Source organism: Asterias rubens, chromosome 9 (assembly GCF_902459465.1).
Source record: "Asterias rubens chromosome 9, eAstRub1.3, whole genome shotgun sequence".
NCBI classification, from domain to species: domain Eukaryota; kingdom Metazoa; phylum Echinodermata; class Asteroidea; order Forcipulatida; family Asteriidae; genus Asterias; species Asterias rubens.
In genome coordinates this window covers 4,478,835-4,504,333 of record NC_047070.1, presented here as the reverse complement: position 1 = coordinate 4,504,333, position 25,499 = coordinate 4,478,835, and the positions used below count along the sequence as shown (strand labels likewise).

Here is a 25,499-nt window from a genome sequence, read left to right as displayed (position 1 = left end):
GAAGGCCATTCAGAGTAGTCAATGTTAAAGAAGCAGATATTTTTGATCAAAGGTCTCCAACATCAGTTGTTTTCAATGGCTTTTCCTGGTTTAAACGAACAATGTTGTAGTTAAGTCAAAATTTTGCCAGCTTGGCCAGTGTGGTATTTTTTTAAATTTTTCATCGAATTTGCAGGAGAGTATTGAAAAACACCCCTGTTGCGTTACTATGTGTGATACCAGATACATAATAAAAGGCTTCAGCTGAAGTATTTTATTATTTGAGTGAGGGGGAAATTAGCACAATGTGTTTTACTATCAAACAGCTCTCTATTGCTAGTTACCAATACAAGTCAGTTTTTATGATAAAAATTATTTTAAGTAATTACCCATAGTGTCCAGTGCCTTTAAATAAAAGCTGAATTCGACACATCACCCACAATTTCGTAATTTTCAAAAACATTGAATATTCCGAATGGCCCATAATATGCAAGGGAATCCTTTTAGAAAACAAAATAATTTAACCCCCGTTTTCCCCCAAGCCTCTACTACGGTCTTAGCGTGACATCGTTCGGCGATTGGAGCGTGTACTGCATGCCAGCTGGTGGGTAGCCAACGTCCTGCGTCCCGGCTCCAGCACCGTACGGCTCCACGTTGAGTACGGGACACATGAGCTGAGACTGGGGGTCGGTGGGGGCCGGGAGACAGTTCCCGTTGCCGTCCGTGGTGATCTGGGGAAGGTTGTGGTATTCGGGTAGCTTGGCCTGTAGTCGAGGAAATTGATTGATAGATTGATTGAATTTATTCGGATAAAAATACAGCAAGAACATACCAAAAATACATATACACAACAGGAGAAAAGACAATGAAATAAGATATTAACCAAAATAGAACACGAGATAGAAATACTGCACAAAATTATCCTAGGATAGCCCCCAAAAGGCCAATAACTAAGACTAATATTTCCATTAGGGTTCTTGGGGTTTTAACTTAATGTGCACGTATAACGGGGAAATCTTCATGATTAATTACTAAACTTCAAGGATGATTATTTGCAACGGATGAGTTTTGGGTTGAGTATTGGGTTAAAATCTTCGATTGAAAAAATTTTTTGTGTGTATTTTTTGTGTGTAAATTTGTTTGTTTGATGTAAATGCAGAATGTTCGATATTCGAAAGCTAAGGCCATCTACCCTACTCATTATACTCCATTATATTTTATATAAGCGAGTATTTAAATTGTTGAGCATGGTATACGTATTCAACTGGTATGCGATCGTACAATAATGTCGGTGCCCGCCCCACCACCACATGTTTGAAACATGAACTTTTTTTTTTTTTTTTTTTTTTTTTTTTTTTTTTTATATACATGTACCGTATGTTTAGAACTAATCAGAATACCATACAGAATTGATCACGATTCCTTTTTCAAATAGGAATACCATTTGAACAATTGAACTCGTTTCTTTTTTTTAAATCAATTCCATCTTTCCAATGGACATTTACGCGCTTTTTACGTGAGAGCTTGAGAGAAGCTGATAGTATTTGTATTTTGTGATTAAAAGTTACCCGAGCAAAAAGCAACTTTTTATGCGCTTTTATGTATTGTGTTTTAAGTGTTTTGAAAACTGTTTCTTCTTCTTCTATTTACACACAGACAGTGTATTGTTTACCTCCAGATAGCAGATTACACAAAATAGCAAAACCAGATCGCTGAAAAGGGGCCTATAGGAAATATGCCAGGGTAAACTACAGCTTTAATCTGCCAGATTTGGCCCTAGAAAAAAAGGTGAACCCATGAATATCTTACCCTCCAGATATTTTGTTTCTGTACACAAAAATTGTCACTGTCTTAGTGCTTTCAATGGGGAATTTTGTTTCTTCTAAATCGATTCAAAAAGGGATCGTTTAAAAAAAAAAAAAATGCTACCCATCAAACTCTTACTCACCTTCTCTCGTGCCCAAATGAAACCTCGTGTCCTTGCCCACTGGTAGTACGCCCCACCTGCCCCCGGCAGCCGTGTCGTCATGGTTAGGGTCTCCTCCAAGTCCGACATATACTCAATAGCAAACCGTAAAGCTTGTATTTTCGACATCTTCTTGCCCGGTTGCTTCCGGTGGGCCAGCTTGGCTCTGAGCATCTCGAAGGCGTCGTTCATGTCTCGCATGCGGGTCCGCTCCCGGTCGCTGGCCGTCTTGCGCTGTGCCATCTCCCGTTCGCGTTCCTCCTCGGTCTCCTCGGGGACTAGGTTGATCAGCTCGGGTCTGGTTCTCGGTGAAGTGGTGATGGGTGTTGTTGGGATGAGGTGGTGGGGATGCTGGGTGTGGTGCTGGGTGTGGTTGGGTGTGGCTGGGTTGTGGTGCTGTGATGGATGGGGTGGGTGCAGTGGTGGTGTCGATGAGAGGGGGTTGAGTTGGTCGGAATGGACGTGGCTTGGCTCCATCAGGTGTACCTGGAGTGTAAGATTGGAAAATCTGATTTTACAAAATATAGGCCAAAATCTTTCAGTATGTTAAACACACATGTTAGAACAATGGATGTTCCATTTTGTGCATGTGTCTCAAAGACGAGCAGTTCAATATAACAGATTGAAGACTACCTGACATTGCAGACACTGCAATGCGTACAGAATAGCACTATGTGGTCTTTAAATGCAGGATTGGTACATATGACAAAATAGTCTCGAATATATAATGACTTCATTTCAGAGGAAAATATTTCACAGAAAATTTGTTCAAGTAATGAACTTCACGATGTGTAAGCTTTAGGACTAGAATTAAACGATTATTTTGTGACCCTTACCAGTCCGTTACCATGGGTCTACAATGTCCCCTATACTTCTTGATGATTAGATGTGCAAAATAAGTTTTTACAATTTCCTTATAGACAAATTTCTAAACGTCGTTTATTCATAATCCTCAGATGTTCCCTTTCTTTTCGAGATTATGATTTGAAGGCCACGGGTGGAATTAATTTAGCCCCAAACCAGTAACCAAATATGATCACGACCAAATAAGTTAATAACTGTATGATGATAAATTCTCATAAAACCTTGTCAGACGTTTAAATCACTTTTATTTAGATGCATGGAGGTATAGATAGGGATCGTTTGTTTACGTGCGATACAACACTTACTTTTTACACCTCGGAATATGTGTTAATTGAATTAGCGCACGTGGAAACTGAAGCATGTCATGATAAACGTTTGTCACCGCACATATAATGACTCTCGGTCGTCTCCATAGAGCTATATATAGCTCTATGGTCGTATCATACTTGGCGGCTTTGGCTATGGCTGAATCGCCGCGTCATCATGCGTTGAAGTATAGGACATCCTTAGCAATCACCCTTAGCAACAGCCGTAGCCGTAGCTGAAAATAGACCTTGGTGTCTCGCGCGTATTCGAACATTTTTGGGTGGTCCGTAAGCAGCAAATCTCCCCAATCTGCCGCCTATACGAATCCTTTTCTTTAGCCGCCCAGGACTGTGCATGCTGGAGGACTGTGGAACAACCCCCCCCCCCCCATCACCATACAAACCTAAAATTAGCTGCCTTTTTTAAAGAAAGCACTAACAAAATTCCCTTTCGTAGTTGCTTTAGGCCCTATGTAAAACTGTGTGAAACTGTTGGAATATTGTAACCTGTTGTAATATTGCAATGCTATTGTCTGTTTGCTAAAGCGCTTTGGTCGAATTGGAACGGTGCGATAAGTCCAGTGAATGGTATGTATGGGTGCACCCAACTAAATATGGAGAAAACAGCGTCGAGCTCGTTATAATTTGTTGTAGGCCCTCAAAATATTCTATATTAGACAGATTTTAAAGGCCCCCCCCCCCAAAAAAAAAGGGGGTTTAAAGGCAGTGGACACTATTGGTTGTTACTCAAAATAATTATTAGCATAAAACCTTTCTTGGTGACTAGTAATGGGGAGAGGTTGATGGTATAAAACATTGTGAGAAACGGCTCCCTTTGAAGTGCCATAGTTTTTGAGAAAGAAATAATTTTCCACGAATTTGATTTTGAGACCTCAGATTTAGAACTTGAGGTCTCGAAATCAACCATCTAAACGCACACAACTTCGTGTTACAAGGGTGTTTTTCCATTCATTATTATCTCGCAACTTCGATGACCGATTGAGCTCAAATTTTCACAGGTTTATTATTTTATGCGTAAAAGATACACCAACTGTGAAGACTAGTCTTTGACAATTACCAATAGTGTCCACTGCCTTGAAATGCGTGGCTTCTTTTTGTGCAGCTCTATGAAATTAGGTCAGTTTTTTTTTATAAAAGGGCCCTAGATTTGTAATGGTAGTGGCTTCTACTTGAATTAAATATGGACCAACATTTTGTTATGGGCACCGTTCTCTTTTTGCGGTCACGTCAAGTTTGGCAATATTTATGAAATTTCAAAGAAGTGGCACAAAAAATGCAGTTAAATTACAGGTCTGGAATTACACAGAGACATCGGAGGCCACTGCCTTCGTTGCCCATTGTCCTGGGCCTTGTGCACCGTAGACATGCAGATTTTACGGTTGAAGTGTCCTTTGCAAAAAATTTAAATTCCCGGCCTAAATTTTTACAATAGTTTACTGACAGGATACAGTAACAATGTTCTATAATGATTGCAACACTAAGTTATCGGACACTTCCCCCCCCCCCCCCAAAAAAAAGATCGAGATATTAGAAAAAGAAGAAAAACACGAAAAAACAGACGTTTCCTTGAAATAAGTTGTCAGTCCGTTTTCCCCGTTCACACGAACGTAAATTTTCCCTCAAATTCACAGTTTTAAAATCATTTCCGAAAAGAAACGAAAACCCCCAATAATGTTCCAAGTCTCTGATACAGGGGCAATATTTTGATACTCCATTGACACCACATCACAAAATCAGCCCCTTTGCTAAGATAAGAAGCCTAGTCATGTAGAATTAATGTGCAGCGATTGCAAAAATGTCCCCCGGGCTACAACTTGAGGTGACCAGGGCCACTAAATGATAGTTTACATCCTGCGTTTTTACCACGAAAACAATTTTTTTAAATCATAGTTTTTTTTGGTATGATTATGACAAAAACAGAGAGGGAATAATTTTACTTAAGTGGAGACGTTATGTCACGCTTCGTATCACACGTTAAAAACCTCTCTCTCACCCCCGGGCCCAACCCTCAAATCCAATCCCAAGACCCAAGCAAGAGTCAAACTTTGCTTGGGGTGCAATGCAACATTAACTTCCCTTTGCCCTGGAGGTCGTGAAATTACTTAAGTCGACAACGAAATAATGGAGTTGGTTTTATTTTTTTGTAGTATGCGATGCTTTAATGTAATGGCTTGCTGGTGAATTATTTCGACTGGGATTTTTATTTTGTTCCCGCGAGCGGTTTTTACGGAGGATTTCGCGCGCTTATTTTTTGCTTTAAGTGATTGGCACATTAGTGTTTATAAAACACGGGGGGGGGGGGGGGGCTAGCGTGAAGTCGTTATGAACGCAATATTCATTAAAAGTAATCGCTTATAATGATTGTTGTATACCCTCAACAAATATGTAAATTAGTGAACATATTTTGTGATATTTTGCCTTACTTATTAAGTAATTCATGGTGTAGTTACGAAGACTGCCCGTTTTTGCTTTAATTTATGTAGTAATTTACTTATCATTGCCTCAAAAATGTGCCTGATGATCGAGCGTTGTTGTGTCATGATAAGCAAAGGTTCATAAAACACATACAATACCTCCTTATAAGTATTGCTGTGTTTATCATAATATACCTCAGAAATCATACAACATCAGTTGTCATGGATATTTTTTATTCCTGTTGATGCAATACTTGAAACTGATTCTCTATGATGATACACTTAAAATCGCAGACTGCCCAGTGTCTTGTTGGCTTTCGACCGTTTATTCACCGATGTCGAAAAATGTATGCATTGCGAGGACCGGGGGTGGGGGGGGGGGCATGACATGGCAGAGCTGCTGACTCGCTTTGATGATTCTCCAGAAAGTTCCCTGGAAACAAACCAATCTTTCCATATTCAGAAGAACAATTGAAACATCTCCCTCATTATGTTAAACAAAATTGTTTTTGTCCACTTGCTCTCTTAAAAAAAAATGTTGGTTTAAAAAAAAAGCAAGAACCGAATCTCCATGATGGCAAGACGTAAAATGTTTGCAGCTCTTGAGCTCCGTATGCGCATTCACCGACTTGTGTCCGTAGTCCACTGAGCGCGCATTATGATCGGGCGCAATAGTTTTGGGCGCAATCTTTCAAGATGAATCATCATCAAAGCATAATGCAAAGTTTGCACAGTAAAATAAATATCAGCTTGCGCGAATTTAAAAAGAGTCAATCTTCAAAGATTGCGCTCAACACTTGCAAGGCTCCATGAATGAATGGAGGCAAGGTAACATTTCTGTAATATTACAAACGACTTTGGAGTGGTACTGTTTTGCAACAGTTTTAATCTTGGTCTTGCATCGGGGATAAAAAGGAACTTAGGAACCATTATAGTTTTTGTTACACCATTTTTCTTTTACATTTAAAGAAATTGTAAATTTTGAACATATTAGGGACACCAATGCGAGGGAAGGCAGTGATGGGGTTTTGCCTCCTTGAAGATCAGATCTGTATTCCCATGAAATATATTGGACCGACATTTTGACAAAATCTGAGTTTTGCATCCGGGAATGAAAATGAAGCATCACATAAACAGTTTTGTGTTACACCGATGTTTTTGTTTGTATTGGTCGTCATTTTGAAGTTTTCGAGTTGCATTTGAGTTTAAGGTATTTCCAGGTCTAGATGCTCTTGTTGAAAGGGCAAGGGCACCAAGGCATTTTCTTATTGGTAAAGGGCATACCTCTGTGAGGAAACTTTCAATTTTTATACTTTTCAAGGGGCACCAAGGCAATGACTAGGGGCAACGAAGGTAATCGGCTCTGTTGCATCCTCAGTTAAGTGGCAGACCTGTTTTTCCCACAAAAGATTTCAACAAAACCAACAGTAAGAAAGCATGCTGGGGAAGGAATTTACATTAAGAAAAACACTTGTAAAACAGTCAAATGATTCACACAAAACAGTCCTCATTCCAGTCAAAAGTAGATTGTTTAAGTCTCGTAAAACTTGAAAAGGTGCGTTACGTCGACATCCTCGGCATGCTCGGTAGCCTATATCTTCTGTCTTTAACTTCGCACCCCAAACAATGTAAGCCAATAAATAAAGTTACATGCATGTAGTTGTACTTCGGTTTAGAACAATCCAAAACAAATATCAATCTAAACAATTTAACCTTATTAGTAAATAAGGAATACTTACAATAACTCACACCAAACTCCTCCTTCGTTCTCCGGGGAAACGGCGTAAGAACAATTAAAGCTACAAACTTTTAAATCTTGAAAAGTTCTGTTCCAGCGCGACAAAAAGTAGGCCTACAGTTTTTTGGGGTGATATCTTGGGTTGGTGAAGGTCTCTTCCAACAGAAAAATTACCCATAAACTCTGTCCTTAATTCGCTCCTTTGAAAGTCACAGTGAGAAGTTCTTACATGATCAAGCGTTCATGGGTTTCTTATATTTAGAGTCCTTCTCTCTGCCAGTACTGCTGCTCTTTTAACCAACCATGCAAGAAGAACCTGCTCACCGTGTCCCTTCCTACTCTTCACCCGTTCGTGATCACCGCCAACCCCGTACTAAAACCATTCCATCTCATGCTCTGAAACCACAACTACGAACCCCCCAAAACAATGCCCTATCAGATTCGCGCAATTAACAACACCGCAGGGCCCAACTCCATAGCAGTCGACCTGGCGGTGGAAAAGACGCAACTCACCCACTCCGCTTCAGTCCTTATACCAACCCCCTATCCATATAGCTATCTCTCCCGGCTCTTGTATATTATTATTCGGATTGAATCTAAATCGGTGCTATCAGTGGGAAATCGAGCCCTCGGGGAGCTGGGGGAGAAAATTCGAGCTCAGTGATGTGGAAGAGAAAGACAGAAGAATGATAGCCGTGGGGGCCTGTGGTGCTCGGGCGGCACAAACCATTTACAAGTTACTATGTTTTCTATTTGTTCTTATGTGTACTCACTCTTGATCATGGCTTGGGTCAAAGATCTGATTGTCGGGTTTGTCAAATCAAGCATGAAATACGTGACGTAATGTCAGTTAATCTTACAAATTGGGGATAAATAAAAGGAAAATAATGAGTCATATTAGTTGACTCTTTTTTTCCTGACCGGTCGTGTAGGTGACTAAAGTGCGTACAATCTGTTACTCTAGACTTGGACCAGGAATGGCTATAGGCCCACGCGCCTCTGTGATGAAAACTTTGAAGAAAAACGTTAACAAGTTTGGGCAACATACATCCACGTGTTTCAAGGCTTGCGATGTCATTTGCTAAACGATTTTTTTTTTAAATGATTTCAATATTGAAGAAATGTTTTGCAGCCTATTGGTTTTGGCCTTTACACCCTGATATGTGTGAGTACTGTATGTAGGCCTATACTTTCCCGAGTTCTGTGAAAAAATCAAAGGCATATGCGCCCATGACTCGGGTGGGGTTCGAACCCACAACCTTTGCCATTGAAGTGTATTATTATAGTTCAGTAAACTTGTCTGGAGACTCTTTTTATAGTGACCATTTCCTTCCTCCATGGTAGCGGGCCACACTCTTATGCTCTTATTAGGTCTTAATTCGACTTCTTCGAAGTTGAAGGGTAAGCCTTTTCATGTGGTTTTTCTTATGTCGAATAAGACATGCTGGAGGAACTTTCTCCACTTGGTTTGATTTCTTTGTCAAGAGTAGAGGGTAGAAATGTGGCGAATTGTTGGGTAAAGGCTTTTTGTTTGTGTGGATGGGTATCTGATACCGTGATTAGGCAGGGTATACTTTTTGTAATTATTGTAAGAAGACTTGACCATGGCTCGATTTCACAAAGCTTGAAAGTTAATTTTATGAAGTGTTTATAATTATTTCCTAAGTGATTTGTATAGCTCTTTGTGAAACAGCCCGGTATATCCCCCACTCATTCCAATATGAACAAAATAACACACGTTATGTGAACGTTTGAGCTTATTATTGGCCATCAAAGTTGCAGGAGAATAATATAAGATAAAACACCCTTATATAATTATAGTTGCATATTGTTCTGTGCTTTCAGATGCCTATAAGGAAAAATCAGATTCAATTTTGTTGGTGAAAAATCACCTCTTTATCTAAAACTACCGTACTTATAACAATGTTTTACAACTGCCCTGTGCCCTTACTATAAGTTCGTATGGTTAATAATTTTTTGAGCAATTACCAAAAGTATAGCCTGCCTCTAAAGGCAACGGATGGTCCCGTTTTGAACTGCGATTGGTGCAAAATGTCAACTTTATGGTAAAACAGATAGATAGATAGATATATAGATAGATAAATGATTAAACAAATTGCCCTCGCAACACAGATGGTGAATTTGCAGCAGTATATTAATTTACAAAAACAAAAAAAACAAAAATGAAATAGGAGGCAAATTGGTAATACAAAAACAATGGGTGGAATAGTAAAGCCACTCCACTAAGTTTAAAAATATGGAGCTAAATATAAGACAGAGATACATTTGGTATCCGTTGTCACGTCTCTAAACATAGTTTCAACGATCTTGAAAATATAATGTGACAGTTTGTGACAGTTTTTGTCGTTTTCTCAACAAGGGGTCACATTGCAGCTTAAACTTTTCGGTAATTGTCAAAGACTAGCCTTCACAGTTGGTGTATCTCAACATATGCATAAAATAACAAACCTGTGAAAATTTGAGCTCAATCAGTAATCGAACTTACGAGATAATAATGAAAGAAAAAAACACCCTTGTCACATGAAGTTGTGTGCGTTTAGATGGTTGATTTCGAGACCTCAAGTTCTAAATGTGAGGTCTTAAAATCAAATTCATGGAAAATACTACTTTCTCAAAAACTATGGCACTTCAGAGGGAGCTGTTTCTCACAATGTTTAATACCATCAACCTCTCCCCATTACTCGTCACCAAGAAAGGTTTTATGCTAATAATTATTTTGAGTAATTACCAATAGTGTCCACTGCCTTTAAGCAAAAACGTAGCCGCGCACAACAAAATCACGCTAAACAGAGTCAGGTTTAATACAACTTTTACAAGCCAAAATACAATATTATAAGATGTACAATTTGTGACTGGTAGGCTATCCTGCTTATTTTTGCAAGGTGAAATCATCCATGCTTTGAGGCAGCTCTATGAAATTTGGCCCATACGACTCGAGGGCATTCGAGGGTATGAGCATGGAGGGTATACCTCCATGGTATGAGCGTGAGGTGCATGGAATGATAATGGCAGAACTTCGGCGCAATATTTGTTTCCTCTCTCAAGAATTTGGTCAGGTAGGCCTACCGGTAGTTCTTCTAATGGTTTCTTAATTTGCTCCATCAACGTCAAACATAAACTAACATCTTCACTTGTCTCCTCATAAGATGGAAACCTATCACACCTTAACGTCTTATCAATTTGTTTGCGTGTATAAAGAAAACTACCTTGTTTGATGTCACCGTTCGGGCAACCCCGTGATTTATTTGGCTAAGATAGGGAGCCCTCCCACTCGATTAGCCGCAGGTATCGGTTACCACGAGCCTGGTACGTGTGGCATACCGAATCTAAACAACGAATAATTAAAAAAGGTGTTTACGTTGCCGCCATTTATCTGTTACGTCACAATGTGCAAGGAGACTCTCCGGTCGGAGATTCTTTTCTTGGTCTTTGTTTCAGACGGATTGAATGTATTTAGTGGTGTTTCATGGATGCTTGAAGTTATGCATGGTGTGGGACATGAGAAAGAAAATATAGTAGGCATTTAACTTGTGGGTACAACCATGGAGCAATAAACCACAGAGCATGCAATGACAAACCTTTTCCTCCATGGATATACCTTCCTTCATGGTACAACCAAAGAACAAGGACCTGAAACTTGCTCTCTGTCCTTACTCTATGCTCTATGGTACAACCATGTATTAGCAGTGTGGTCTCGACGTTTCGATCATGGTTTCATCGGGGTTTCATGTGGTCATTTGACTAGCTGTGTCATAATGTATTGAAAATTACAGGCAGTTTACGGAGGAAAAAGGTTTCGTGGTATTGGCTTGTGGAGTTGGTGTTTGGGGTTGTAATTAGTCGACCGACGACGACCATGATGGATGGAGGGGAGGGGGAGGGGATGGTGATCGGGGGCGGGAGGGGGGTTGGTGACTGCATTAAACGTAGATGTATGGGAATTCCAATCATCTGGCTGTGGCCTGTGGGGCGGAGGGTTTTTTTTGGGGGGGGGGGGTAGAGGGCATATCATCACTGTCAAATAATATGGACAAGAGTTGTGGTAAAATTTTGAAATTTTGAAGATTACGTTTGCCATAGGTCTCAATTTTACTGCTGTGGGTTTGATCTTTCTCATGGTTTGATGGGATGTATTCTCACTTGTGACGTGGTTGTCAGGTTTCCTGCCATACACAGAAAAAGAAAGAGCGCTCTATCTTGTTTTCTTGTTACCAAACTGTTTGTTTTACTTGATAGCCTCGGATTGGCTACATTGATTTGTAGAAAAGGGTTGTGTGTCTATAGTCTCAATTAAAGTCACTGATTTTGTTCACGCGAAAAAATCTAGACTTCTAGTGTTTTTGTTGACGATTAATAGGCATACTTGCTACAAAATTTGACTTGTGTTTTTGAGTTCATCACCTTCGAGGCCATTAGCCGAGTTCCAATAATTCCCACACCCAGAAACTAGACCGTTCACTTCTAATAATAACATATGCAACCCTAAACGCAAATTCAAACCAATGTATCGGTCTGTTTTCTTCAACTTTCCTTCTGTTTTGGCCGGTTTTTCTGCTGTCGTTGCTGAATTAGACGTGTGGGCCCTTCTTCAGACCCGAGTTCCCGCCATGCTTATAGCCCAATCGCAGGGAGAGAACCTCTGTTTGTGCTAATCGCCAGTTGTTCCCACACGCTTGATTTGATTTCGAGTCGTTCACGCACGGGGAGGTGATGCGATTAGCGGCGAATCAGGCCAATTACGGGCCGTCTTGCGAGCCGTTAATCCGGTATCGTGTTCGAGCCTGTCTCGGTCTGCCCCCGGCTACGGTGGCAAAGGCTTTTGATGTTGCTCTCAACAAAAATGGGCGTTAGAATCAAGACCCTCGGGTAGATCTTTTATCTGTGACTGGTTTTTAAGTTTTCTCTTTTCCCGAGGGAGACTAACAGCCATTTTACGAGTAGTTCACCAATAAAAACTTTTCAAATTCAAATGTATGCATTTAGCGCCAGATTTCTTTTCACTAGGCCTCTAGCGCCTCCATCCACCCTCAAGTTTCGCAAGAGTTAAAACCATGACACTTCACCCATCTTCATGGACCACGTTCCGAAAAACCCATAATGATTTACACGCTAGGGTTAAGGCATGGAGGCAGAAAGGGTTAGATCCTGGAAAGAGTGTGTCCAGTGAGATAGACTGCAGGATTTGCAAAGGACGAGGTTGTAGGTTCGAATCCCCAAAGCCAACCACTGATTTCACATAGACTTTATTATTGTCGTCTAGTTACTGGATCACAATTTCTTGAATTGTGCGCTCCATAAAATAAACCATAGAGTAATGATTAAACCATTGTTTGTATAGAGAGATTCTGTTGTCAGCTTTTCGTTTATATCCTTTTGTGGGAGTTGGCTGAGTTCCCTTTATGGGAAGATCGTAAAGACTGAAAAACATAGGAATGTTAAAACATAATGTGTGTAACCCTCCCTGTAGAGCCACCTGGGCCCAATATCATGAAGCCCATTAGCACAAAAACTTGCTAAGCAGAGAATATTTTCGCTTAGCAGAACCAACATTACTCTAAGTTTGCCTTGTTGTGGCTGGTGCCCCTCTCAATATTTGATTAGCAAAGAAATTTGTCAAGCAATACTTTTCTTTTTGACAGCTTTGTGAAAATGGGCCCTGGTCCTTGCTCTGCGTCATACCCCGAGTATGTAACTGTAATACATTAAACAACCATCAACGCTTATTTCCGTGAACAATAGGTTCAAAGAGATTGACTGAATTATATGCAAAGTATCTTTAATAAAAAACAACACCTCAAAACGTGGTCGCGTTTTTGAGATATTGCCGAAAACCGGAGCGATACGTCCACGTAGAATGAAGCCTAATCCCTAGTAGGAATACACAACCTTAGAAGCGTTACTGACACTAACGCTTCTCAGATTCAAATTTTGGGGCATAAAATCTGACATCTGTTGACATAACCACATTACTTCGAAGTGAAGCGTTTCTCAAAATGCTTTTTACTATTCAATAGTTTATTGGAATAATACATTCCCATTAACAAAGCCATGTTGACATTTGTGTTTGGGGAAGGGGATACACTATTGGTCGAAACAAAATGACAAGACGAAACGGTGTCCTTTGGTGATATTACTAAAAATGTTGTAGTTTTATTCATACACCATGAAATATGTTGACCATAATATTTCCACACTATAATACATAACAATTATCTTTGCTAACTGTTTTATATGTTTTATAGTTCTACCCACCCGTTTCCCCCTCCCAACTGGGCTGGGCTGAGCTGAGCATCCCGCTCCAGGGCCCAATTTCATAGAGCTGCTAAGCACACAAATTTGCTAAGCATGAAATATTTTCCTTGATAAAAACAGGATTACCAACCCAATTTCCACGTGATTTTCAGGATAAGCAAACAGCTGAATACCAGTAACAAGCAATATGCAACAATTTGAAGTTTAGTTGGTAATCCTGTTTTTATCAAGGAAGAAATCTCATGCTAAGCAATTTTGTTTTGCTTAGCAGCTCTATGAAATTGGGCCCAGTTCATAGAATGAGATCTTCATGATCAAAGCTGGCATGTAGTTGTACAATGATAATGAACTCTCACTTTGTAAGACATGTATCACTTAAATTGTCACATTTTTAATGTTTAACTCGGGTGACTAAAAGAAAATCAATAGCAATAGTTTTTCAAGACTGGGACTCGAACCCACACTCTGATGATCGAAAAAACCAGAGCTTGAGTTTGGTGCACTTAGCCACAACAAACCGGTGTGGCGGTTTCAACTTTCCGCCGTGTTCAGTTTTCCGAATGACCAAATACGGTAACATCACGTCATGCGACGCCTGCGCATAGCAAGCGAAAGTAGTCAATTGTTAGGGCCGTACTGAACCCCGGAAAACTGAACACGGCAGAAGACTGAAACGGCTGATCAAAAACAACAGAGCTTGAGTCCAGTCTGCAAGACCACTTGGCCACGCTACACCATATCAAGACCATGGGGGTAAATGGGTACCTGTGAGGGCAGACACGGTTCTTGTGATTGATTTAGCTGAGTAGAGCATTTGTTGCACAGGCTGTATACTCCCCAGGGAGCTGAGATAGCTTCATGGTTTAAGGAATGAATAAAGGCCCAGTGACCAGGGGTAATAATGTGAAGCGCTTCGGGACACCCTTCGGGCGTGACAAATGCCCTATATAAAAACTAACTGTTATCATCATTATTATTATTGAGACCAAATGACTCAAACCCAGACTCTGTTGACCATAAACACCACAGCTTGAGTGCATTTAACTGCTTGGCTAAGACACACCACATAATACAATTCCTGTAAATCACGGAAAGCAGTTCCAAAGCAAACTATTTTTATGCCATAAATAAGTTCATAAAGCACAACTTCAAAATCACAAACTTCATAAATGAATGCAGCAATAATGAAATATACTTTTTAAAGACTTGGTAAAATACAAAATCTTGCGGCCTGAAAAGTTCAAAGAGAGACATTTTTTTAAATTTTTGTTTTTGTTTTGTTATTCCAGCTCCAGACACACAAGGCCTGAAGGCCACTTTAAGGTCACTTTAAGGCGTGGGCTACAAATATTATATTCCAGAGGCCATTGCCACCTACTCCTAGGGCTGAAACAGGGTTACCCCTTTTACAGTCCATACGGATGTAGGCTTGGGTATCATCAATCCAAAGCCTGGCTGGTAGAGCAGAAAGCACTACCTCCCCAAAGGGAAAAAAGAAGACCTTCACATCAGACAAACAAAACCAGTGTCATAGGGAAATCTGCGTCCAAGGGAAATCTGTCCCCAATATGGGAAAGTAACATGGACTGGAATGAAGATTACTCAAAAGAGGGCGCTATCAGAAGAAGTTTGTACACAGTTCGCCATAATGGAGCGACAGAAACTCCAGGGGGGACAGAGTCTCCCGCCACACCGGTTGCTTTCTTTGCTAGTAGGATCAAACTGTAATGTACTTCTCGTGAAGATCTGTGGAGGCGGGATATTTCAGGGCTGGGATGTCGAGATCGCCTGCTTCAGACGAGTTTTTCGCTCTTGCTCCATTCTCTTAGCCCTCCCCCATATGTCTCTCGTCAGCGATGCTTGACCCATTGAGATACTCAACAACCTTCAAATTAGCGAAAAAAGAAAAAGCATCAAGATATTAAAAACTAGAATATCTTATTAGAACACCGGTTCATTTGTCACACCAAAATTGAAAATCAGCTTAAATGCAATAACTTAAACTGATTTTGCCTTTTCATCTTTTCTTTGGTCACATGTGCACATATGTGTGAAGTTTTCCTCCCTGTAATGTTGGTGACCTTTGAAACTTTCAAATAAAATATGAAAATAAACAACATTTTACAGCTGTCTCACCTTGCAGTTACTAGCAACGAATGGAAATCTTCCTGTGTCATTTTACCGGGATCAGATTTCCGAGCGTCAACAAAATCCTGCTCAACTACCTGTAAAACACATTTAAATAGAAAAACAAATTGATGTTATTATACTGAAAGAAGGCTGACTGAATTCACACAGAGAACAGAGCATGCATTGCCTCCGTTTGACCTGGTCTTGGCCTTGGTGCCCCTTCAATTGCTTCTCTCCACACGAGATAGCCTCCATGCCCCCTGGTAATACCTTAAAATGCTCCAGTAGAAATGTATAATTTAATCATCTCTCTATCCCTCCCTGGGCGACTGAGGTCGGAATCATATTGAGATTTGCCTATCCTTGTCTTTCTCTCACTATGGTGGCCTTGACCAAGGAGAAAATGACTTTGTGTCCATGTCTTTTAAAAAAACCGAATACAGGCCTGCTACATGTTTCAATTCACTATCTTCAAGACAGGGGCCAATTTCACAGAGCTGCTTTAGCAAAAAATTTGCTTAAGCACGAAAACAGCTAGCTTGTTTTACACACGTTACTGGCCAAAATGTCATGCCATATACATTGCTTGTGACTGGTAGTTAGCTGTTGTTTACTTAGCATAATAATTGAGTGGAGTCTTGGCCAGTAATCTGATTTTACTAAGCATGATTTTTTTGCTTAAGCATAATTTTGTGCTTAAGCAGCTCTGAAATTGGGCCCAGTTCGGTCACTCACCTTGGACATCTCATCTGATAAGCTGTAATCTATGAAGGGGATTACCCCTAGATATGTCCTGATCTGGTTGAGATTAATGCTGCCTGAGCTAATCAGGCTCTGAATGCTCATCTGGATGTCAGCGATGCTCTTCGACGACGTGCTGCGTTTTATTGCAACCTGGCAATCATTCTGTGGACGATCATTTTAAAAGTCATCAAAATACTTTTTATACTGTGACAATTTGTAGGATTTAAAATTATTTATGATATTATATAGGGCTATATATTATTTTATATTTTCATACAGGTTGTTTAAGTTTTTCAGTTTAAAGACCCATTTACTGAACACATTGTAGGGTTTTACAAGGTGCTGCAGTGTATTCAGCAGCCACTGACAGAAGCGTTGGCAAACCCCTTTTCTTAGCAGTCAGTGTAACTTGATACTTTTACACAGCAAACGTCTTAAAATCATTTTTGTTCTTATAACCCCCGTCTTTGTATTTTGTTTCTCGTCTTTTCTGTTCAGCGCTTTGATCTTTTTGTAAAGCCACTATAAATACATACTGTCATTATTTTATTTTATGCATAACACAACACACGGAACCTGCAGCTCGACATCACATCTAAAGGATGAAGTAATAATGGTAAAGTATCTTGCTTAAGGACACAGGTGTCAATACAGGGACTCAAACCGCATTCTCCTGCTCATAAACACAATAGAGCTTGAATCCATTGTGCTTGACCACTTGGCCACGACACGCAGGGTAACTGACGAAGTAAGTGAAGGCAACTAACAACGTTGTTATGCTGTGCGCACTTACCGGTAAAAGAGACTTTCCCTCCGAGGTGATGACGAAGACGATATTCGTCATGAACTCCGTCTTGTGGAACTCAAAATCATAATCAATCTTCTGCCAGGAGATGGCATTTCCAATAGCCGTCAGATTCTGAACACCTGAGACAAGAAAGAAATGTCACGAGAGGGCGCTCTTCAATAATACTGTCCTTAGTCAGACTTGTACATTTTCCCCATAAAACTGTAGTGTAGAAAATACTGCTAAGTGAACCTGGATATTTGCTTAAGATAATAACAGGGCACCTGTGAAGCTATGTAGACACTGCATCTCGGCTGGTAATCAGTTTCTGCTAAGCAAGATGTTTCTGTGCTAAGCAAGATGTTTCTGTGCTAAGCAAGATGTTTCTGTGCTAAGCAGTTTTTGTCACCATAACTGCTTTGTCTTTTCGAATGGGACATTAAGCCAGAGTTCCTGAGTACCAGGATTGATAGTGCACGTTAAAGCACCCAGAACACTTATCACGGAAGAGTAGGGGTTAACCCCAGTGTTTCTGGTTCAAGCACCCTTTCCTACAGGTTTCCTCAGGCTTGCAGGCTACAGTGATTAAGATGACTTATATGAGGCATTCTCGGTTTGATTATCAGAAATAAATAATAACTCGTCCGTCTCATCATACCATTTGTGTCGAGTTGTCCAGGCTGCAGAGCCGTCTCGTCGAGTACCAAGTGAGTCTTTCCGCTGAGTTGCAGGATCCCACTCTTGAGTCTGTTGGCTGTGTAATCCTTCTTTGGTGTCAGGCGGAGTTTGTTCATGTTTTCTAGCGACAGCGGAAGATGGTGTGACTGGGGAAAATTGGAAAAGAAACAATCAAATATTTTGTTAAATTTAAGTCGAAACTCTGGTGTGGATATAACAAAAAGGTTTGCTGCTGCTCTCTCTTTCTAGCCTAGGAATAATTCCGAAAGGATTGTGGTGGCTAATGCGTCTTTCAAGTCCAACCCAAGTTGCCTGAAAGTTTCTTTAGCATTACTCCGGTACCCTAACTTGAAGAGCTAAAAAAGTACATGCAACTGCAGTTTATAAAAATAGAGCGGAAAGTGCCAGACTAAGCAAGACTTTGTATTGGTTTGTTTTCTTCCAATTTTCATTGGCACAGCTGACTATTTAAAAGTTAGCGTGCCTGCAAACAATTTAGTTTATAAATTAAAATTAGTTTTCCTTTTCACCAAGGGTGTGTTTTCGCGGTCGTAACTGTTTCGGTTGAACTTGCCATTGGGTTATTGCTGGCCATTGAACAAACTGTGAATGGTTATAACCGAGAAAACACACCCCTAGGTAAATGGTCTCAATGTTTAGGATAGAAAATAGACAATGAGCATGCAGTTCTTACTTTGGTTAGCAGTTGGCTGAGCACACTGTGCAGTGATTGGCTGAAGCCGGGCTCTGCACATCCAATCAAATTTAATGAAAACTTCCCGAGGGCTGTAACGTCTCTTCTGGCATATCTAGAAAGAAGAATTTTTTAGATTTGAAACCCAAATCAGCGAGTCTCGAAACACCGGGGTAGTAGGCAGCTTTCTTTTTGCCTTAGGTTGAGACCAGTTTAATTTCACATCCATTTGCACCGTTGAACTGGTTCCAACCTGATCAAACTGGATTTATCCAGTTCTGAAGTGATGGAGCACAAACACTACAGCACTTGTGTATAAGAATTAGATTTTGAATAGTCTGCACTGTTGAACTGGTTTAAACCAGCTGGAACTGGATTGATCCAGTTTTAAAGTGATAAAGTACACACACAAGCAGCATGCAGCACCTGTCTACTACAGTAGTATATATTTTAAGGCAAGCAAAAAAACTAAGAAATCCGCCGTTTTCCATGTCAATGAAGTAGGATTTGAAACTTCGCATGGTGGAAATACGATCCTGTAAGGTTTGCATTAACACCATGTAATGATAATCTGTACTTGAGTTGGGGTGGTTCTGCAAAGAATCATAGGTTTACGATCAGTATGCTCTGATCGTCTTCTGGAGAAATGTCAATTATTCTGAATCTGAAGATGTATTTTCAAACTTACACAGATGACACCAGGTTGAGTAACAGGTAGTCTGCGGCAAGAGCGTCCCCAAAGAGCAGTTGCTGTAGGACAAATCTGAGCTGGTCCCTAGTAGTGCCAGCTTCGCTCATCACACTTTGCATCACTGAAAAAAAAAAAAAAACAATAGCGTTATTATACAATTTCATAAAAGTAGTTTATTATGTAAAATGCATATCCTAGTTGCTGCTTAGGTGAAAATAATCTGCTAATCATGAAACAATATAGTTACCAGCAAGGCTGGTCCCCAGCTTATTTTATGCTTGACCAAAAATTGTTCAGCAATATTTTCTTTTTCATCATCATCACTTACAGTATTTTGCTTTTTGTGACACAAATGACACTTTCAATTCAAGTCAATTCAATTCAATTTATTACAAAAATCATGTCAAAAAAACGTGACAATCGTTTTTCAGGGTGCATCATACCCTAAAAAAGAAGAAAAAATAAAATAAAATAGACTTACATGTCTTGCCTTGCTCTGTATTAAAATTAACTGGTATCAAAGGGTTATTGTGTTGAAGTTTGTGCGATATGATGGCATGGAGACGGGGTACCAGTGATGGAGGTGGGGAGTGCGCTGTCTGCTCCGCCATAAACTCATCTACTCCTTCCATGTCCGAAGATGCTTCACTGGAAAGACAAATTTAGAAATAGAACACAGTTTAGAGAATCTTACAAAAACGTGTTTATTACATTCACATTTGACACTACACTTTATTTTCCTCAAAACCCAATGAACGTCTTAATTTCAGAATCTCCTATAAAACATAATTAAAACAAACGTGCAGGGATCGATGGTAAGGCCGGGCGTCACGCTAAGCTTTTCAGATCACCGGCCCAGAGCTATGGTGTTTCTGATCAGCAGAGTATGGGTTCGAGACCCAGTCATGTCCATAAGCAAAATACTTCACCATAAGTGCTTTGTCCTTCGGATGGGACATTATAAGCTTTATCATGGAAGAGTAGGGGTTAACCCTGGTGGTTCTGGTTTGACACAAAGCAAGCATCCTTGTTAACAGGTTTCCTCAGGCTTGTGAACTGCATTGATAAAGGTCACAGAGTGCCACTTTTTGAGAAACTTATGAGTGTACTTGTAGAAAGGATGGTGAAGTGTGTTTGGTTTTTCATTTGTAACTTACCCATTTTGAGCATGCCCAGGCAAGTTGGCTAACTCCGGGTCGACCGACAATATGCCAATAAACTCAACAACGTCGTTCACTCGGAAAGTATCAAATTGATCATACACCTTTGGGAGAAAACAAAAACAAACCAAAAGGTGAAAATATTGAATAAGTTTTTGCACAAAAAACGGATTATTTTATCTCAAGTTAAAGACCTACAAGGTTCAGTATCAATATTTCTACTTTGATGGGATGAAGTGTGTCATGGCTTAGTCACTTGAGTGTGGGTTTGAATCCCAGTCAGGATATTTGTCCTTGAGCAAGACGCTTGAAAGGGTACCTCCACTGAAAAAACTTTGTCTTTAGGAAACTCTTGAAGGGGCAGCAAGGCCAAGAACATTCTATCCATGGCCGTTGGGTAATTTCAGGCCTAGAGTATCTAGTTGTCTCCTGATTTTGACAAATATTTAATAACACTTTGGACACAGTCCATGTTTTTGTTAAAAGTCTTCTTTTGTGAAAATCAGTTTGTATCCTACCTTCACCATACAGGCTGGCCCATTCTCATCTGGGAGGGGGTAGTTCAGGTCAACTGAGGTCACTGACCCCTGACCTGAGCCCTCTGACCTTCTTGTTCTTTTCTCGGACTGGTTCTCGTCTCCTGCTACTGTGTCCATTGGTACATCACTCTGCTGGGTACCAGACTGATCTGGACTTTTTGATTGTGTGGATGTCAGGGCCGCGTCATCGACCTCCAGTGCCCTCTTGACCCTTGAACCTTGCGAGGTGGATGGTTCCGATGTTTGGTGGCGACAGTGCTCAGAAAAGGCGTACATTTTGTTAAGGAAATGTTTTCGCTTGCGAAGATAAAATTGTTGAATATAGAGGTATAGTCATGGATTGTAGCAAGTACTCCAAAAATCAATAACCATAAAAACTTATTTGGTGAAAAAAGCACTGCAGCTATTAGTAGTATAAAATATTCTGAGAAAGGACTCCCTTCACCCAAACAAACTTTGATCCTGAGAAACGATCATGAATCGTTTCACAGATGTGTGAGGATCCGTGTCCGTTTGCAATTGCTCGCCCAGCAGAAATACAGATGGTACCTACTGTCACCTCACTAAAAATGGAGAGGGATCCGAGATTCAAAATTCATATGAAATTGCCGCAACAAATTATTTTCTTCTTTTTTTCTTTAGTAGACACTGCATTCAGCCAACATTTTCACATGTGACCTTTTTGTATCTTTTCTTGATGATTTTGCCTATGAACCAACATTTAAAAAAAAGGATATTTGTTTGACCCAGGCTGTTTCTGCTGGAACCGGGACGCAGTAGAATGTCTGTCTGTCTAACGTGATGTTCTTCGGCGATTCAAGATTCAACTTCTGGTTCTGAGAACACTCTGCGAGATCTTGGAACTTTCCTGATTTCATCATCTGTGGAGGAAAAAACAAAAACCTCTTCCTGATAAACAGCTCTCTGTTAAGTGGAAAAAGTTTCATGGGGTCCTCGAACTAAAACTCCTAGTAGAGACTTGAAACACTTTGTGAAATTATACATTATACAAGTCCACACATTGTTATTTACAGTGTTGAAGAAACGGATTTTGTATACAGCACAAAGGAATGTCCACACAGTGATTGCAACACATAGCTGTGTGCAACCTCCCTAAATATTATAACAACAGAGGGCTTGGATCTGGATCTGGTTGTTTCTGTACAATCGCCTGGAGGGGCTACGGCGTACAGGAGCGTGGGCATGGGCTGAATAGCGCTTTTAAATATTAAAGTTAGCCCCTTCTTGATAATTCAGAAATGTTTAGGTTGTCAAGATGGGTTTTGAACGGTGCTTCTAGTAAGATCTGGTAGGGCGTTCCATTCCGGTGTGGCGGTTTCAGTCTTCCGCCGTGTTCAGTTTTCCGGGACTCAGTACGGCACTAACAATTGACTAGTTTCGCTTGCTGTGCGCAGGCGTCGCATGATGTAATGTTACCGTATTTGGTCATTCGGAAAACTGAACACGGCGGAAAGTTGAAACCGCCACACCTGGATAGTTCTTGGATATATACCGAGTTGAGAAAACAATTTTTGTTAGCTAGGAACATGAGTAGGTTTTTATTTTTTTAAGATTGCCTGGTACTGAGTCTGCTGTGCAGTAACTGGTTGATAATTCCATGTACAGCAACCGGCCTGCTTTGATCATGACCACACAGCGTCATTGGATTTGAGGCATCGCATGGGGTCGTATCAATATATATATTTGGTTTGTCTACTTGATTTTGTGCTTTAGAAAACTGTCTCTCTATATTCTACTATCTCAGAGTAGATTTTTGAAGATCAGGAAACTTCTAACAATTGATGGCATTCAAACAAGACACTCACAGCTTGGCCTGTAGTCTTGTCAACCACTTCATAACCTCCGAGATAAAACTCAGGGTCGTACATGTCCTGAATCATGCAACGGAACCGGACCATGGTGTTTGGTTTCAACAGATGCAAGGATCTGTGATTGAGGGACGGCACCTGTAGGGGTAACACAAATTAAATTCATTAAAATTCTGAGAAAAATTTGATATTCCACAATAATGCAAATTAAAGTAAGCATGTAAATTTGATGAAATTTAATAATGATATTGATAATAATCGTAAACCTTGATCCTACCCTGGAGCTTACCTTTTTATAGCTCCATGATCCTACGTGACAGTTACGATTATCGCAACTTACTAAGTAGAGCCTAGAGAAACAACGGTTTGTAACTTGTTTCCCTATCATGGAGATGATAGCGAAACAAACCTCATAGTTAAGAGTAATCTCATTTAGTCTCTAGATAGGTCTTGGCCTTGGTGCACCTTTTTGGTATCCCATTCCCTGAACTCCTAGCCTGAACTTACCTACTAGACTAGAACTATGATGAGGTTCGTTCTGCTATCGTCTCCTTCGTGGAGCTAATTGTCTCCTTTGTGGAGCTTACCGTCTCCTTCGTGGAAACGATAGCGGAATGAACCTCATAGTTCTAGTAGAAGTAGAACTTACCCATTCCAAAGAACCTTTGTCTTCAAGCTTTTTGGTGAAGTAGTCTGTCACTTTATCTGACCAGCCTTTGTCAGTTATATCTAGAATAATTTGAAGAACAAAATTGGAGAGAAATGAAATATTTTAGTTTTATTGACCAGTGACAGTGCAGTGTCATGCATGTCAAGGGAGAACTTCATTCATTTCTACAGCTAGTGCCGGTCAAATTTAGTATACATCAACAGTCAATACACAATGAATTTTAGTTTTTAATTTTATAAATAGGATACAAAGTTTATATAAAATTGTGAAAAGTTATTGTCGGATATCTTTCTGGCTGTACTCATCGGAATTAATATCTTACTTGGACACTATTGGTAATTACTTAAGATAATTATCAGCATGAAACCTCATTTGGGAACGAGTAATGGGGAGAGGCTGATAGTATAAAACATTGTGAGAAACGGCTCCCTTTGAAGTGGAGTAGTTTTCGAGAAAGAAGTAATTTTCCACGAATTTGAGGTCTCGAAATCAAGCATATGAAAGCACACAACTTCGTGTGACAAGGGTGTTTTTTTCTTTCATAGTTGTCTCGCAACTCCGACGACCAATCGAGGGAAAAGTTTCCGTATGGCGCCACCACTTTTTCATTCGAAATAAAATAATATAGTATCTAATTTAACTGATTGATATATATCCCTTTTTGTAAAAATGAGTGAAAAAGTGGTGGCGCCATACGGAAAGTTATCCGACAATTACCAATAGTGTCCACTGCCTTTAAAAGGAAATTTCAACGCAGACCGAGCGACTTTGTCTCACTCTTAAAGTAAACGTCAACAATGGGACACGTGAACAATGTCACATTGTTGTAGGACATGTGGATGTGTGACAACCAAACCAAAGGATGGATGATCATTTTATTTTATTGAAAGTAAACCGAGACTGCGACAAACTGCTCCTTTCGTGGTTTTCACGACTTACCAAACAAACCCTGGACAATGTCCAGCGGACGGTTGAGCCAATCTTCAATTCCTGGCATTTTGAACAGTTATTCTCAAAAAATCAACTCTGATCGGAATCGTAAACAAAGATCCGTGCACCGCCAATATATTTTATTTTATAAACAAGTGGTTTAAAGAGCGCGAAACAAGTACACGTGATTCGTGACCCTTGAACTGCAAAGGCATTTAATTTTCTTTCCACCTTGCAGTATAGCGCCCTCTGTTGAAACTTTACCGCGAGTTTTTTGCAAATAATTATTGTCGCTTGAAGAACAATCACATTATAGTGATTGTTTTGAATTTTGTGCAATTGGGAGAGTAGCTAGGGCCAATACCCTAGCTAAGGCCTATGTTCCATTTGACATGGCTTTTATACGCTCAATGGAACATTTTATGTTCAACCCATGAAACAATCGTTGCACTAGTTCGCTCATAAACATTACTATAAATTGAACACTATTTTTAAGTGATGTCTTCTTTGATCAATTTTTTGTAAATCATAATATTACAACAATTTTTGTGTTCATAATACACAGGACTGTAAAACATGTGATTTATCACACATTAATAATGTCACCTTTTTAAGATAGACTGAAGGCTATGCATGCAGGGTGTGGAAAGGGTATAAGGCCCAAGGAGAAAATGGTCCGTTCTCTATGGTAGGCTTAGAGGCAGTGGACACTATTGGTAATAATTTCTCTAAATAATTATTAGCATAAAACCATTCGTGGTAACGAGTACTGGGGAGAGGTTGATAGTATAAAACATTGTGAGAAACGGCTCCCTTCTGAAGTGACGTAGTTTTCGAGAAAGAAGCAATTTTCCACGAATTTGATTTCGAGACCTCAGATTTAGAATTTTGAGGTCTCAAAATCAAGCATCTAAAAAGAAAGCACAATTCGTGTGACAAGGGTGTTTTTTCTTTATTATCTTGCAACTTCGACGACCGATTGTGATCAAATTTTAACAGGTTTGTTATTTTATGCTTATGTTGAGATACACCGTGTGAAAAGACTGGTCTTTGAGAATTACCAATCGTGTCCAGTGTCTTTAAGTAA

General features: G+C 40.0%; 2 protein-coding genes across 2 annotated transcripts; both read right to left on the bottom strand.

Annotated features, from left to right (window-relative positions):
* Window positions 1–346: 346 nt before the first annotated feature.
* On the bottom strand, window positions 347–7,756 carry LOC117294331 (helix-loop-helix protein delilah-like). Its single transcript, XM_033776696.1, has 3 exons — window positions 7,289–7,756; window positions 1,928–2,431; window positions 347–743 (listed from the first exon to the last, which is right to left on the bottom strand). The coding sequence occupies exons 2-3, from the start codon at window positions 2,420–2,422 to the stop codon at window positions 528–530; spliced, it is 711 nt and encodes a 236-aa protein (XP_033632587.1). The 5' UTR covers window positions 2,423–2,431; window positions 7,289–7,756; the 3' UTR covers window positions 347–527.
* Window positions 7,757–14,401: 6,645 nt separating this feature from the next.
* On the bottom strand, window positions 14,402–24,540 carry LOC117294330 (mini-chromosome maintenance complex-binding protein-like). The gene is made up of 14 exons (XM_033776695.1): window positions 24,422–24,540; window positions 23,462–23,541; window positions 22,810–22,950; window positions 21,721–21,864; window positions 20,963–21,253; window positions 20,442–20,548; window positions 19,766–19,932; window positions 19,282–19,405; window positions 18,594–18,708; window positions 17,880–18,045; window positions 17,228–17,361; window positions 16,426–16,596; window positions 15,697–15,785; window positions 14,402–15,445 (listed from the first exon to the last, which is right to left on the bottom strand). The coding sequence occupies exons 1-14, from the start codon at window positions 24,477–24,479 to the stop codon at window positions 15,325–15,327; spliced, it is 1,908 nt and encodes a 635-aa protein (XP_033632586.1). The 5' UTR covers window positions 24,480–24,540; the 3' UTR covers window positions 14,402–15,324.
* Between the last annotated feature and the right edge of the window lie 959 nt (window positions 24,541–25,499).